This window comes from Falco naumanni, chromosome 21 (genome assembly GCF_017639655.2).
Source record: "Falco naumanni isolate bFalNau1 chromosome 21, bFalNau1.pat, whole genome shotgun sequence".
Classification (NCBI taxonomy): domain Eukaryota; kingdom Metazoa; phylum Chordata; class Aves; order Falconiformes; family Falconidae; genus Falco; species Falco naumanni.
Window position 1 is genome coordinate 474,673 of NC_054074.1, and position 14,936 is coordinate 489,608.

The 14,936-nt window shown below is 47.2% G+C and overlaps 1 protein-coding gene across 2 annotated transcripts; it reads left to right on the forward strand.

The window, feature by feature from the left end:
- The first annotated feature begins 8,905 nt into the window (after positions 1–8,905).
- Positions 8,906–14,936, forward strand: LOC121080170 (ankyrin repeat domain-containing protein 26-like). 2 transcript variants are annotated; one of them, XM_040578042.1, is made up of 6 exons: positions 8,906–9,371; positions 10,680–10,835; positions 11,259–11,393; positions 12,472–12,584; positions 13,000–13,141; positions 14,630–14,936. In XM_040578042.1, exons 1-6 carry the CDS (start codon positions 9,174–9,176, stop codon positions 14,672–14,674), a joined length of 789 nt encoding a protein of 262 aa, XP_040433976.1. In that variant the 5' UTR covers positions 8,906–9,173; the 3' UTR covers positions 14,675–14,936. The 2 variants fall into 2 exon arrangements, with proteins under 2 accessions (XP_040433976.1, XP_040433977.1); XM_040578043.1 differs by having other exon boundaries at positions 14,643–14,936.

Below are 14,936 nucleotides of genomic sequence, written 5' to 3' on the forward strand. Positions count from 1 at the left end.
TGCACAATGTTCGTTGTAACACCACCAGAAAAAAATCAAGTGGAACTGCGAACAAGGGGAGGAAAGAAAAAAAGATCCCAAACCCACAAACACAACTGATTTCACAGGAAAGAGGAATTTTAGTGAAAGGCAATGAAGACACACCATGCAGATACCACAGCACATGAATTATTAGTCAAGACCCTGTTTAGAAGCTATTTTCATTCTTTGATTCAGAATCAGAACTGATATAATTGTATGGATTTCTTTTTATGGCAATGAAGAGATAACTACTTGCACTGGAACCAAGTGCCACCTATTGTTAAACTGGAACAATAATGCATTCTGTTTTCCAAAAATGGGGAAAAAAGACAACTCTGCACTGCCCTCTTTATTCACAAGTCACCTATTTCCATTAGAACAAACCCCAATTTGTAGGAAGCATCTTCCCTTCGTGACCAATAGCTAAAGTGAACAGGAAATACTCTGCCTGGCTCCAGAAGGCTGCAGGTCTCCCTAGGCTCTTTTACACACGCTCCATCGCTGCTATCGCTTCAGCAGCGGTTTTACCTACCAACAGAGACTTCCTTAAAAACATATTCTGACTTTCCTGAACAGTGGATTGTATCTCACAGTTTCATTGATTTGAACAGCAGGATCCTGCAGTTTCCGTTGAAGCTAACGAACACTGCGTGCTTTCAAAACCAAGCACATTCAGCACCTCCATCATAACTCTGAATTAGAGCTATTGCCTAAACAACTACGTGTTGCACACGCTGCCCGTGCCAACCCTGGCTAGCCCAGCCCTGTTTTACCGATTCATCCAGGCACTTGCATCAGTGCGTCTGAGTTGGTCAATTTACACGAGAAACCAGGCATTTCTGACCAACACCCATGCTCTTTTAACTGCACCGGTTATTTTTAAATTAATGACACATTACTAATTAAAGTGACCAAGACAAGTCAGAACTACAGCTTGGTTGTAGTCAAAATCCCATGCGCCGCAGATTTTCCCTGAATTTCTTCACAGCATCACCTATGATTGCTGTTGTCAAATACATGACTGCTTCTTTCTTTACCTGCAGAAAGCTTGGCACAACACGTACACTATTGTACAACATACAGCTCCATCTGACAGTCAGACCACAATGACCTTCCTGCAGTGCAGGCGGGCTGCGTATCTCCAGTAGCACCCACAGCCCCAGCCTGCACTGCTTTAGAGACAGCAAAGATCCGCGCTGACGAGAAACACTCTCATGCACATGGCATTTCACCTTGTCCACGGATTTGAAACACGGGTTGCTTCGCGAAATTTAATTGTATGGTTTCGTTCCAAGGCAAACCAGACTGTCCAACAACTTTTGACTTACACTAAAAACCATAAATATTCACCTTCCATATGAACAGATACATGCCAGGATATGTACTGCTGATGAATGTTTTCGCATGTTGCTGGGGAGCAATACCTGCACGTGTTCATCTTTTTGTCCATCTCTTCTGGGATTCCTTCTAGCTGGGTACGTTGCATCTCAGGGTTGTATGGAGGGGATTACCTCCAAGCAGCACGACAGACCACCCCTGTCGCTCCTAAACTGCCTCTGCTGAGCATCTCAGTGCCTCCCACAGTGGTGGCTTGCTCAGGAAGAGGTGGCCTGTGATGGCTCCTCTCCAGTGCACACGCCCACAGGACCACCGAGCAAAGGACTATCATCCCACACCATCCTTCCCTCTTTGAGAAAGAAACCACATACCTATCTATGGCTAATCTCCCTTCTGAAGCAGTACAGCTCAGCTGAGACCTCAGACTGCTTTTCTGCAGCACCTGGGACTCTTACCAAAACTGTCTCCATGGACTCTACCCGGACTCAGTTTTGTGCAGAGGAGGTATTTACTGCCGCATGCGCAAGAGCAACGGCAAGGGCAGGCAGTGCAGCGATCTCCTGTTACCGAACGTGCTGCTCTGGGACTCCCAAACAGGCGGTCAGTTATATCCCTGGCAAAGTTCTCCAGCAAAGCCACCCCTGATCTGTACCCACCTCAGCTGTACAAACACGGTGTAAACAGACGCGCAGCGGCTCTTTACCTCCAGCACTGTATGTCCCTTTCCTTCCCATGTCACCACCACCTGCAAAAGCGCCCATGGAAATGAGCAAACCCCACCCGCCAGAAAGAGGCAGGGCTTTCAGAGGAAAGGAGGGTATTCAATGGAAGCTGCAGGTGTGCCCTGCCTGAAGAAGGCACCACTGGCAACCCCTCCTCTGTGAGAGCTGGGGAGATGCAGAGGGGGAGGAAGGCAGGTGTCGGGGAGTAACTAGAAGCCCTGGTTTGCTACTGCTGCAGTAGCCCTGGCTGTGGGGACAACAGAGCTCTCCATGAAATGACGATCAACCAAAACATTTCAGAGGGGCACAGCAGGGAGCACAAGCTGCTGGGCGTCAGCAAAGGGCTGTGCTCAGCTTTTCTGTGGCACGTTGTCATAGGCAAGGTGAACGCGAAGCACAGGGAGGATCTGCAGTTCTACCTGCCTGGCAGGGGTTTGGCCTGAGCTCCCCCTTTGCAAACCAAGTCACCCTCCCACCACACCGCACAATCTCTGCTTAATGTACGTCCCAGCAACTGGGGTACCCCATGCAGAGAAATCTGAGAGGTCCCCCCTGGTCACAGCTCTAGTCATCAGTGGTTCCAACAACTTCTGATGCTCAGGGTGTCCCCTGCGCCAGTGGTCCTCCCTCCAGGCGCCCCTCCTCCTCTCCATTTGCCCTGGAGTAGACAACTCAACATCACACCCATTCTGGGAGATTTAAGCCCCAAAGAGCTCAGAACTGGCTGAAGCCAGCACAAAAGCCGATCTTCTCTCTGAGAGTTGCAGTGTCCTTACACCCTCCCTGTCCTTCCCGTCTAGATCAGGAACCAAACAGGGGAAGCGGTGCACGCAGATACACAGAGAATACTGAATGGGACACACTGGCTCCTCTCCTAACTCCTTTATTGTCTCAAAGGTGATTTCATTCTGTTGGAGGAAAAAAGAGAGAAATATGTAGAGTCCCCAGGTTTATCCCTGGTAAGCATTTTCACATGTATATTTAGTAAAGCAGATTAGATTGATTCCTCAGATATTTTTTTTTTTTTTTTTGGGGGGGGGGAGGGGAGGAGATTATAATGAACTCATTCAGTTTTTAAATCAGGCTTAGGAGCCATGACTCACTGGCTACGAATACATGTACACACATGCGTGTACAGGACAGCACAGAATACTCTATTTGCTCATATGCGTCTGAAAAGACTTTTTTTTTTTTTCTATCATTTGTTGTTCTGTGCATCATTTATGGCTGGACTGCATGGACAAGATGGTTTTCTTAATTCTGTGAAAACACTTGCATCTATTGATGCCTGCACCTCTAAACATAGTGATATGGTCATACAGCCAAATTTGCAAAGCGGATTACTGTTCTTACACCATTCTGGGCATAGCAGACATACCCACAGAAACACCCCTAATGGCCTAATGGTCATGCCTATTTACACATTTATTTCTGCTATTTCATCCTCTGTAAAGAACAAGTGCTCCTTTCCTCGACCTGTCTCAGAACAAATCTGAATACTTAAGGAATTAAAACAGATGAGTCGGCCAAAGGAAAATTTAAACATACTTACTTTAACAATGCCAAGGTGTTATTACTAAAGTGCAAGCACTTTGACAGCGGGTATCTTACGAGTGCTGTGCAAAGTGACACAGAAAAGCCTCAAGAAAAATCTACTAGAGTTTGGGTTAATACACTAAATCCCAGCACAATGGTTCAAGGGTAAAGGCACTTTAAAACAGAGTGTGTCCTGAATCACGTTAGGAAGAAGACAAAGAACATATCCTGCTGGGAAGATCGTTAATGATTAGGAAAACTCGACCAGGCTACTATAAATTTGTCCCGGGTTAGAAAAGGCCAAGAATCTTTCAAAGGACACTACAAAAAAATAACATTTAAGACAAAAGGCAGTGTAGCAGCAAACGGAATTAAAAGGAGTCCTAGAAAGTAAATCTTTCAGTAATAAGCAAGCAAGGCTAATAACAATCTAGGGCATAGAAAAGATTAGCTCAGCACCAGGATGCACAGCAGACAGGAGAGCAAATTAGTTCCCTCTTACCAAAATGTAAATGGAGGGGGGGGGGGGGGATTCAGTACTTAGTGTTTCTCTTTATTTTTCCTGCATCTAATTTTTAACTGTTAAGAGAAATAACACAAAAGCTTTATTTTTGCTAATGCCAGGCAACCAGAATCTGGAATTTAAATTATCCTTTACACACTGCCATCTGGGGATCATTTCTACCAGATCCAACAAGGATACAAGGGATAGGACAAGAGGAAACAGCTTCAGGTTGCCCCAGGGGAGGTTTAGATTGGACATTTGGAAAAAATTCTTCACTGAAAGGGTTGTCAAGGACTGGAACCAGCTGCCCAGGGAAGTTTCAGGGTGGCCTCACCATCCCTGGAGGCATTTCAAAGATGTGTAGATGTGGTGCTCAGGGACACAGTTTAGTGATGGACTTGGCAGTGTCAGGTTAATGGCTGGACTCAATGATCTTAAAGCACTTTTCCAACCTAAATGATTCTATGATTCTATGCTGTTCAAAACGACCTACAGTCTTCCTTCAAAAAAGAGGGGGTAATACTGCTGTTTCAATTGTACTGGTTATCCGGTAATCCAGCCTCACAGCACTCTTTAAATTAAAGTTTACAAGCACCGAGATATTCCCCAGTGACTGCACTTTAGCTAGTTTGATATTAAGCTATACATTTTTCTTAACGTGATTAGCAGCATATCTCAAGCTATGTTTGAACATATTCTTAGGTGAATGGGAGATACTACCAGCTTTTCATTAGACAGAACACATGAGTATTTTAAAAAGCCAAGCTCTAACAGAATACACAGCACAAGCATGTGTTTCTGCCAAGATATTTTCTATTAAGCAAATCAAATGCATATGTTCGTTCTCTCCCTCTTCTGTCCATACTTAAAATCCAGGCAAATTTGCAGAAGAACAGCGCAAAGAGCAAGGTGTTAGAACTTACAGAGAAGTCCCACAACCGCTCTCGCACACGCAAAGCTACGTGCTTACCTTTGCACTCCCATTTGTTACACAACACACTTTGGTGCCTGGGAATTTGATTGATTTAGATTCGCCCTGACAGAAGGAAGCCTTTTTTTTTAACCGTTTGACCTTGTTTCACTTCTAACTGGAAGATCAGTCCTGCCAGGAAGGAGAGGTGAAACCTCACGACAGCTAGAGGGTGAATAATCTCTCTTCAAACTCTCAAACTCTGCGTATGAAGTTTCCTTTACAATTTGTACTCCACCGGGCTATTAAAGATGTACGAAAAGCACGGCAAGAAATCAAGCCGCCCGTCAGTACAGAAGGTGCCAGCAGCTCCTCCTCGTTTCGCGAAAATCCAGCCCTCACACTGAGGCTGCGGGACCAAATCCTGTGCAGCTGGAAGCGGCAGCGAGCCCTGGCCCCGGGGAAGGGCAGCTCAGCACCCTGCAAGGACGAGGCGCATCGCTCCGCTCCCCGCCACCCCGGGATGCCACACAGCCCCGACGCCGGGCAGCGGCGGCAGCACGGGCTCGCTGACGGTAACGGCGACCCTCCTGCCTCCCCCGAACGCGTAACGAGAGGCGAAAGCACCGTCCGGGCCGGCGGGCAAAGCACCTGGAGCCGCATCTCCCACCCCGGCAGGCCCGCCACCCGCCGCGCCGCCACCCCCCTCGCACCCAGACGGGGGGCGAGCCCCGGGAAGGGACATGTCGCACCGGGACGTCGCGCAGCCCCGCCGAGCGCCGAGCCCGGCCGGGGCTGGCAGCGACCGTCTCCTCGGGACCTGATGCTGCTGTCGAACCGCCGGATCCCATCGCCCGCCGTGCAACGGATCGAGCACCCGCACGGCCGAGGGACCAGGCACGCGTCTCTGCGGGGATAGGAGCTGGGGGGCAAACCCACAAAGCTAGCACAGCTCGTCGCGACAGGAAAATACTTTATACACCTGGAAAAACCGTTTACGATGACCTTTAGTCACACTTAATCCTCACTGGGTCTTACGAGCCTCGTCCCCATTTAAAGGCACAGCGGTCTTTAGTTTCACTCAAGTGTTCATGCACGGTTCAAGTCATTTCTGTTTGGTCCCATTAACCAACTGGTTCTCCTTGACCTTAGCTTATGCCCCAGCTTGACCCATGGCGTCTGTTCCCCCTCCCGAGGCCGTGTGCTGCCAAGCGCCTGCAACACGCTCTGTCCTCCGGACCCTCTCCCGTGCTTCGCTGCAGACACATCTTTTCTCTACGTCGCCACTTAAGGCGCAGAGCTGCCTTCTGCTGACCACCGATGTGCAAGCCGTCGGTCCGCAGCGCCTCCCGGGGCGCCGGGGGCTGCCTGCGGCGCGGCGCGGGGCCGGGGGCGGCTCTGCGGGGGCTGCCTGCGGCTGAGGCGGAGCCGCGAGTGCGGAGCCGCAGCGCAGCCCCCGGGCTCGCCCCCTGCGGAGGGCTGCCCGCTCCCTTCCCTGCGCGCTCCCCGGCGCTCGCCGCCTCGCTCCGGCCTCTCCCGGAAAAGGGGTCCGGTCTCCGGCTGGCAAACGCCTGCCCCGAGCCGGGCACGGCCAGCGCCGCCGTCGCAGGAGCGTGCCGGGGCGAGGGGCGGCGGCGAAACGTCTCGAACCTCGGCAGCGACAGCCCCGACCGCGCGGAGACCCGGCAGCGATCCCGGGCCCCCCGCGGGAGGCGGCTCCGGCTGACCGGCACCTTCACGCCGCACTCGCGGCCTCTGCCGCGGCCGTTCCCGTCCTCCGCAACCGCTCGGGGGGCGCCCGTCACCCGCAGCTCCCCCGGCTCGCCCGCGCCGCTCCCGCAGCCGCCCCCGGGCAGGGCGGGGGGGGACGGCGGAGCCCTCCCCGGCTGCCGTGCGGGGTCTGCGGCCCGGGCACAGCGGCCCCGCCGGCGCACCCCGCAGCGAGCGCACCGCGGCGCGGGGGGGCGGGGGGCGGCCACCGGGTTCCAGCCGCCGGCTGTCCCCGAGGGAGGGGCGGGCGGGGTCGCTCCAGCCCGCGGCACCGCCTGCCGGACCGCCCGCCGGCCGGGAGGGGTGTCCCCCCGCCCCGGGTGGCCCCCCGCCCCCCGAGCCGACCCCTCTCGCAGCCCGGGCTGCTGCCGAGCTCCTCTGCCGAGAGCCCGAGGGAGATCGCTGCCCCCCGGGCCCCGGTGCCCACAAGAAGATCTATAGGAAAAAAATCAGAGGTAAGCAGATTTTTTTTCTAATAAATTAAATTTCACCATGTTTGTTTTAAAGTCATAATAAATCTTACATAACTTTTTCTGTTTCTTGATGGTTTATTTACTGTTTGCCAGTGTAACTTATCTGGGTAAATACCTTTCTTGTTTTCTCTTATGTCTAAAAGTTCTGGAAAGCAGCATCACTCCTGTATGTACCTGAATTACTTGTGCAAGTAGGAAACTAATAGAAGACACTGTTTACACCGTTTCTTAACCTATCTGTTATTTTCCATTTCATAGACATTTTGTCATCACTTTTTAGGCTTTCTAGCAGTGAAACACCTAGCTACCTATGGCAAGGTTGACCAGGAAGAAAGTTGTTTGACAGTGTTTGTGTTTCCATTGCCTTTTTTTTTTTTTTTTTAATTAGTTATTCCCTTATTGAACTTACTTCAAGTATGCCTTTCTTTTCCACCTCCACATAACTAAAATTTTATGATCGAATATCAGCAATGAATTCAACTCTCTGTAAGAGTTAGAGTAACTGGAGGAGAAAAAGCAATCATAAGCACTGTATTAAAAAAGATCTTGAAAAGAGTTTACTGAATTTCCTAAAGAATGTGCAGTGCCTGGAAGCCTTTTTGTTCTTGGCTGTGCTGCCCAATAAACGTAGGGTGAATGTGTTTAAGTGGAAAAAAGTTATACATACAATAAAGAGGAAATATACAGGACTATTGCATTCCAGGGGTGATTGAGTTTCATAGCTAACTTCCAGTAACACAAAAGGATAAGTGTTCAGAAGACATTTGAGAAGGAAAATACCCTTTCTAGCCTTGTTTTTACCAGATCCGTAGCACAACTAATTCAACCTTAAAGGCAGTATTATAAAGGCATGCACATACAAGAAAGCGCTGTCATTTTAAAAGCTTTGGTTGCTGGTTTAAGGGGGGAAAAAAACGTAACTGTATATTTGAGATGTTCATTTAGGTTTTAAGGATATGTTGCACTTCCGTTGTGTACGTACATTGTACATGTGCGTGGGTTCACAGAGTAGCTTATTGCCTGAAACTTCATCTTTGAAGTCATGCTTTAGTACTAGAAATGTTAAAATGCAGTATATTGCTGCAGGTTTTTTGTAGATTCATTTCCCAATTGGCTCTTTATTCATTTTCCCTGTCATTCAGGAATCCAGCACTGACAGAGAACAGGATCTGTTGTACAAGAATCAGTTACTACAAGATGAGATTGCTATGCTAAGGCTAGAACTCACTCAAGTAAGACTTAGGCACCAGGAGGAACAAGGGAAATATTTAAAGGAAAATGAGACCTTGAAAGAAAAAAATGAAGCTCTCAAAAAGGAACTTAAACTGAACAAGGAAGCGTTAAGACAAATGTTTTTTCAGTTCAACACGGAGCTGGACTTACTAAAGACAGAATCTGCAGTGCTGACTTCCAAACTTGAGCAGACAAACAAAAGCAAAGACAGGCTAGAGACAGAAATTGAATCATTTTGTTCCTCCCTGAACGCTGCAGTTCAAGAACTTGAACTTCATTTGTCATCAAAAAGCAATGCTGAACGAAGATTTCACAGAGAACGTGATGAATGCCTTTGCTTGCAAGTCGAGCTCCATCGTGACCTCTCTGACGTGCAAGAAGCCAACAAGAGCTTGTCTCTGCAGCTGTGTAAAGCTGAAAGCAAAGCTAATAGGCTAGAAAATGAGCTTCACCAGTTGAAGCAAATGCTCAGAGAAAAAGCTTTGCTTTTAGAAATGGCAAAAAAGAATTAAGTCAAGGCCAGTGTCGGGCAAAGGAATGTGATCATGCTCGACAACTTGAGAAAGATCCAGTAAGCAAACTTGTAATAAAACAGGAGTCCTTGCAGGAGCAATTGGCCCAGCTCCAGAGTGAAAACCTTTTTACTCCATCAGCAATGGGAAGAGATGCAGAACAAGAGGATCATGAAAGAAAAAATAGTGGATTATGTGCAGCACTGTTTTAATGACATTTTCAGCAAACTTAGAGCTGATAGGGAAAAGCAAGTTTATCTAATAGAAGAGCGAAACAAGGATTTAAATGCCAAGTGTACTGATTTAAGGGAACAAGTCTTTAAATATGAGACTGACGTAGTAGAAAGACAGGTAAAGTATATGCGTAGAAAGAACAATTTAAAGTTTGTCCATTCTTGAAATTAGTTTGTTCCTAATATATCCGGTGTAAGTTCCATGCATGGGACCAAAGAATACTGATTTGTTCTGGTTTGTTATGTTTCTCTCGGAATTGCGGAAAGTTTTGGCAACGGGGATATTAGTCCTCAGATCTAAGCAGAGAACAGAAAAAAGGTATCCAAGTCTAAGCTCTGATCAAGAAAGGTGATTCTTCTCTAGAACTTTTTTTCATCTATTTTCCTTAGTCCACGTTATGCCCTATAGAATAGTCTTAAGTATTTGATGGTTTTGATGTAAGTATTGCACTGATGACATGAATGAGAGTGGTATAAAAGGAGGAACCATCCAATACACGAGGGCTGAGAAATGAAGGTACAGAGAAGTGAAGTTGGGGGTTGATTTATATGAAGCTTCTACAGAGGGGAAAAAATAGGTTCTCTGTAAGCTGCTATCAAGATTGAAGAGTATTAGTAATGTCCAGCTGTTGATTTCTGTATGTGTTTTGAGGGTTCTGAGGGGCCTGCCTGTTCCTCAAAGTTCATGTCAGACGGTGACCTTAAGCTTTCTCTTTTATGATGTGTAGCCACACTCCAGCAGTACTGTCAATCATTGTAAACTGTGACTTGCTTTGTATTCTTACTACCAAAATAATGGGTTCCTTTTGAAGATCATGTGAGAGAGTGTGTGTGTGTGTATATGTATATAGCTGTATATATATATGAGCTATGCAGATTTTTGTAAACCTAATCTATCAGTACTTCTAAAACGAGCTGAGTAAGAAGACTACAAGAGGATGTGATTCAACATACCCTTAAAGTGTATCTCAAAGGAGCTTTCAGATATTTGTATTCATTTAATTGTATTTGTATAGTGAAGAAACAGAAGAAAGAACAATCTAACACAAAGTCCTGCCTTCAGTCACCAGAGTAATATTTGCAGTCAAACTGTGGCTCTTAGATCACAACAGATTTCTTTGGGTTTTGTTAGGAAAAAAATACCTGATGGCAGTGTGTTCCTGTGTATTGTTCAAGGAAGAACAATACCTGAGCCTTTTTTATGTGTTAGGAAACAGAAATCCTCGTGAACAGCTGCTGATAGTCAAAGGTTCTCAGCTGAGAAAGATGACAAGAGGTCATCATCCATGCAGATGCCTGCTGGTGGCAGGCAAAATTTCATACTTTTGGGTTCAATCTAGACAGGTCTAATTGTATAATAAAATAAGTTAAAGGCGTATTTCATGTTCTTAGAACTTTCTTCATGCTAATTTAACTGTTTTGTTAGGGCATGTTTGGACAACTGCAGCAGGAGCTTGCTGATGCACCTAAAAAGCAATCTATGCCAGAAGCTTCACTTGAAGTTACTACACGCTACCACAGTGACCTGGAGAGAGACAAGCTGCGCTTGCAAAAGGAGTTGGAAAGAAAGTTGAAAACTAAGGTACTTAATGTCTGTAACTATATGGATAAATCTGAGTGTAGCTGTTGAAAGTAGGAGCGAATGTTGTCCTTTTGCACCACCTTTTTCAGTGTTCTTACGAAAACTGAAGTATAGAGGGAACCAGAGGAGCTTTGCAGGAAAGCTGTAGGGTGATTTTGTGTGTGTGTGTGCATGTCATCTTATGCCCCAAAGTTGTAACCTCATCCTGTCGCTTCTAGAGTATTCCTTCTTCCCACCAGCTCCAGCTGCTGTTCTTGGTTATGGTTCCTAAGGTGTGTTTTACACTCCACATCAACCTTGGCCATAGGTCTTGGATGGGTGGAGGAGAGCTTAGGCCTGTTTCTGTGTAAGTTACTGCATTCTCCTGTGCTCTTGTCTTTTCCGGCCACCTTACTTTTTCTTCTGCCACTGTTGCTTTCACAGACGCAGAAGCAGAACATGCTGGCTCTGACATCCAAGGACTTGCACAGCACGTGGGAGGAGCACTTGAAGTCACGATCCCACCTTGAAGAGCGCGTTGCTCAGCTGGACGAGGAGAAGGCTGAACTGTTGCAACAGGTGAGCCCGGAAAATTCTCCGGGCACCGAGCCAATACCCAGGAGAACCACTTGCACCTTCTGGTCAGGTTCTTACATATCATTGCTTTCTGTTATCCCTGCCATTCAGGCTGCGAGTACCTTATCGTTTGGGGGTCACGGAGGAAGCAAATAAAAGCTAGATGGGTATCTTTGTGTAAGTTCTGGAGTGGCTCTGTTGGGAAGAGTTCCCAGTGTGGTTTGCTATCAGTTGAGCACATCGAGCAAGGCCACAGTTCCCAGTTCTTCCTTGGATTTTGTGTGGTCATCTTCTGACCCGTTGGTTTCTAGGCAGGTTTAAAATGCTTGATGTTTCCAGTGCGTGTATGGAGGAGCCGCTGTATGTTTTCAGCGTAGCGGGAGCTTAAAAGCCTTGCAGAAAAACATACTGAAGGAATGCTGGGTAAATGAACGAGTGCTTGGGAAACAAGCAGCGCCTGCCAGTTGCCAAGGGGCGGCCTTCCCCTTTTCTCCTTTTCTGTGGAGGGAAAATGGAAGTACAAAGTCAAAACAGCTGCCAGCTCTCCTCTGGTGTGGCTGAGAAAACACCAAGAGGAGGAAAACCAGCATGTGGCTAAGTAAATGCCCACACAGGAGAGGTGGAGGTAATGGCCGAGGGGAATAAAATGTTGAAGAACTCCAAAAGATCAGATTCCTCCACAAGCCCCTGCCTGCTGGTTGGTGGAAGATCCCATGAAAGCTTTGGATGGATCGATGTTCTCCCATGAAGTGCATGCCTACGTAATCCCTACTGTGAGCAGAGGCACTGCCAAAAGTGTTCTCCAGCATCTTTTCCACCTGTTATGTCTAGAAGAGGATGGCCTTTGCTTCAGGCGAGGGCATCTGTTTCTGTAGTTACGTATTGGTCTGTTTGATGTGAAACCTGAAGGGATGGATGGAATAGCCTCAGGAATTCTGTCCCATGGCATTCTGTGGAACGTGGCTAACGGATAGAGACGTCCGGCAGCTTCTCTGTGGAGAGCACTAGATGCACAGACTGTACGTCGGTATTTTTCCTGTGCTCTGTGTGTGTGATACATCTTTCTTTTCTCTTTTGAAAGTGCGAGAGTGAAAGAAAGGAAGTGAAGAAGCTGGTAGAGTTGAAACGCCCAGTTGAACTACGTCTGGCCCAAGAAATGAAAAGAAACTTCGATCTGCAGAAAGACTGTAAGAGGTACGGCTTTTTAGCGTGGTGAAGAGGTATCCCTGCGTAGAAGTCATGTTTTATTAAACTTTAGTGTAAAAATAGGTGTACCTAACTGTGAGCAGATGCCAGCCTCGTGTTAGTTCTTGCAAGGTACTTCTGTACACCAGCCCCTAGTTTTCAATAGCTGCCAAAACAACTGCAGATGCAGGTTGCCCTGCAGTTCTCCGGGGAAAAAGGGAGTCTTTCATTCCTCTTTTCAGGTGAAATCTGGACTCTCCAAGCGTATGTGGCACAGGAATACTGTTTTTTCCTGGTAATTCCTGGTGTGTCAAGTACATTAAAGATAAAGCAAGCTGTGTCTGTGCTGTTTACATGAGAGTATGTGAAAAAGTCCAGTTTTGTTCCTTTGCTTCATTGTTTTTGTGACTAATTTGCTGTGCAGGTTGAAGAGGCTGCTGAGCAGAGCTACGAAGGAACTAAGGGTGTATGAGGCAAGAGGGGGACTGTCCCAGCTGAATTTGCAGGGAGAAGCGAAGAACAGGTATTCTGAAATGGTCAATGAAATTGGCAGATTAAGAACAAAGGTGAGCTTTATTTTTGTTTGGGTTATTGTGGTGGTTTTTCTTTTGTAACCTTTGTTCTTTCTTTATACTTCTTTTCATGTTGTTGATTTTGACTACTTTTTTCTTGGCTGTATTTCTGAAATTATTTGGCTGGTTTTTGATGTTCCTTCTATGGTCACAGTAGTAGGCGACTGTAATACTGATGTAGCTCTTAGGGGTAAAGATGGAAGTGTTACGTACACAGCAGTATCTGCGAGGGCACATCAGGGGTAGGCTGTCCTGCAGAGGAAGGGCAAAGCAAGAGCCACAGCAAGGCTGGCAGGGTCTGTGACCACACGGGCCAGGGATCAGCCCCACAGGCCCTCACCAAGAAGAGCAGAAGAGTTCTGGGGACAGTTCTGGGGACAGTAAGCAGAGTCCTCCAAGAGTGCAGATCACCAGGCCGGTCCATAGGGATGGGCAGGTCTGCAGTCCTACTGGGACGTCACGTCCATGGGTGAGGGCCAGGGCTGAGAGCAGTGAAGGCCCAGCACAGGCCTGGCTGCAGCTTGAGGCCGTGGCAGCATCGTCGGGCTCCGACGGATGCATTCCCTCTCGGAAGAGAGGGGAGTAACGCCACCGTCACTCGGAACAACTCTGTGCAGTTGGCCTTGCCCAAGGTCACCCCCTGAAGCCTGTCTCGGGCACGAGTTGAGCAGGAGGCAGGTGGGGGTTTGCTTTTCGGAATGGTGCCTTTGCTTCCCAGGGCACAATGCAGTGTGAGGTGATGCGGAAAAAACCCTGTAACTTGTTGCTTACTAGTAGCTGACTCAGTCCGTCTTTCCCTTGTCATGGAGACCCAGAAGGAGAGTTCCCAGAAGTGCTTCTGAGGTTGCTCTGGGTGATAGATTCTAGTTTTTAATTTTGCATCCTTTCTGTCTAATAATAAACAAACAGTTCCTGTTGTGCCCATAACACTATATCCACAGGACCCATCAGCACTCTCTTAGCTTCCAAGCCTGAAACTGAATTTCAGCCCAGCCAGCTACCAAAGTCCCTACCAACTAAAACTGGGTAATCACGGGGGGGGTTAATACCATTCTGAAACATTTGACATTGCACAGGAACTGTAGAGTCTCCTGGTCTTGGCTGGGGAATGAGCTGTAAAAAACCCAAGTTTTTGTGGCTGAGCATGCGTGCACTTGGAAAAGGACTAGAGAAGAAATACTTCCTCCTGGAAAAAGCAGAGATGGATTGTGTTTACTCTGTATTGCCACCTTGTATATAAATTCCTGCCTTTCTTCTAATGTCTGGAAGAAAACAAATACACCCAATTAAAAAATGCGTTTTGCTCTCCCCCATTAAATGGTCAGACTGATTACAGAGGTACTCTTGAAATGGCTGCTGCTCATAGCCATTTCCCAAAACTCATAGAATTCAGGTTTTGCAACCTGAATTTACTTGGCTGTGTTTTCAACAAAAGTCTTTTTTCTGTCTTTTTAAAATTATTATTATTATTATTTATTATAGCTTTTCCTTCTAGAGATCACGTCTACAGTAACAGAACGCTGCTAATACACTGAGGATCAGCTAAGTAAAGTGACTGTACATCAGCCACTTTGGTCGGGAGAACACTGCCAGAGCGAACAGGCTTGATAAAGCTGTGAAGGCTCATTCCAGAAAGGAAAATGAAGGTTTTAGGAGCTGTACCATTATTAGCGATGAAGAAAAAGAAGGTATTTCAAAGGGCTGAATCTCCTCCCTAAAAAGTGGTACCAGATTCCTGTCCTGTTGTAATCAATATTTTCAGCGCTAATCACAGTGAAGTGTGTCCCTC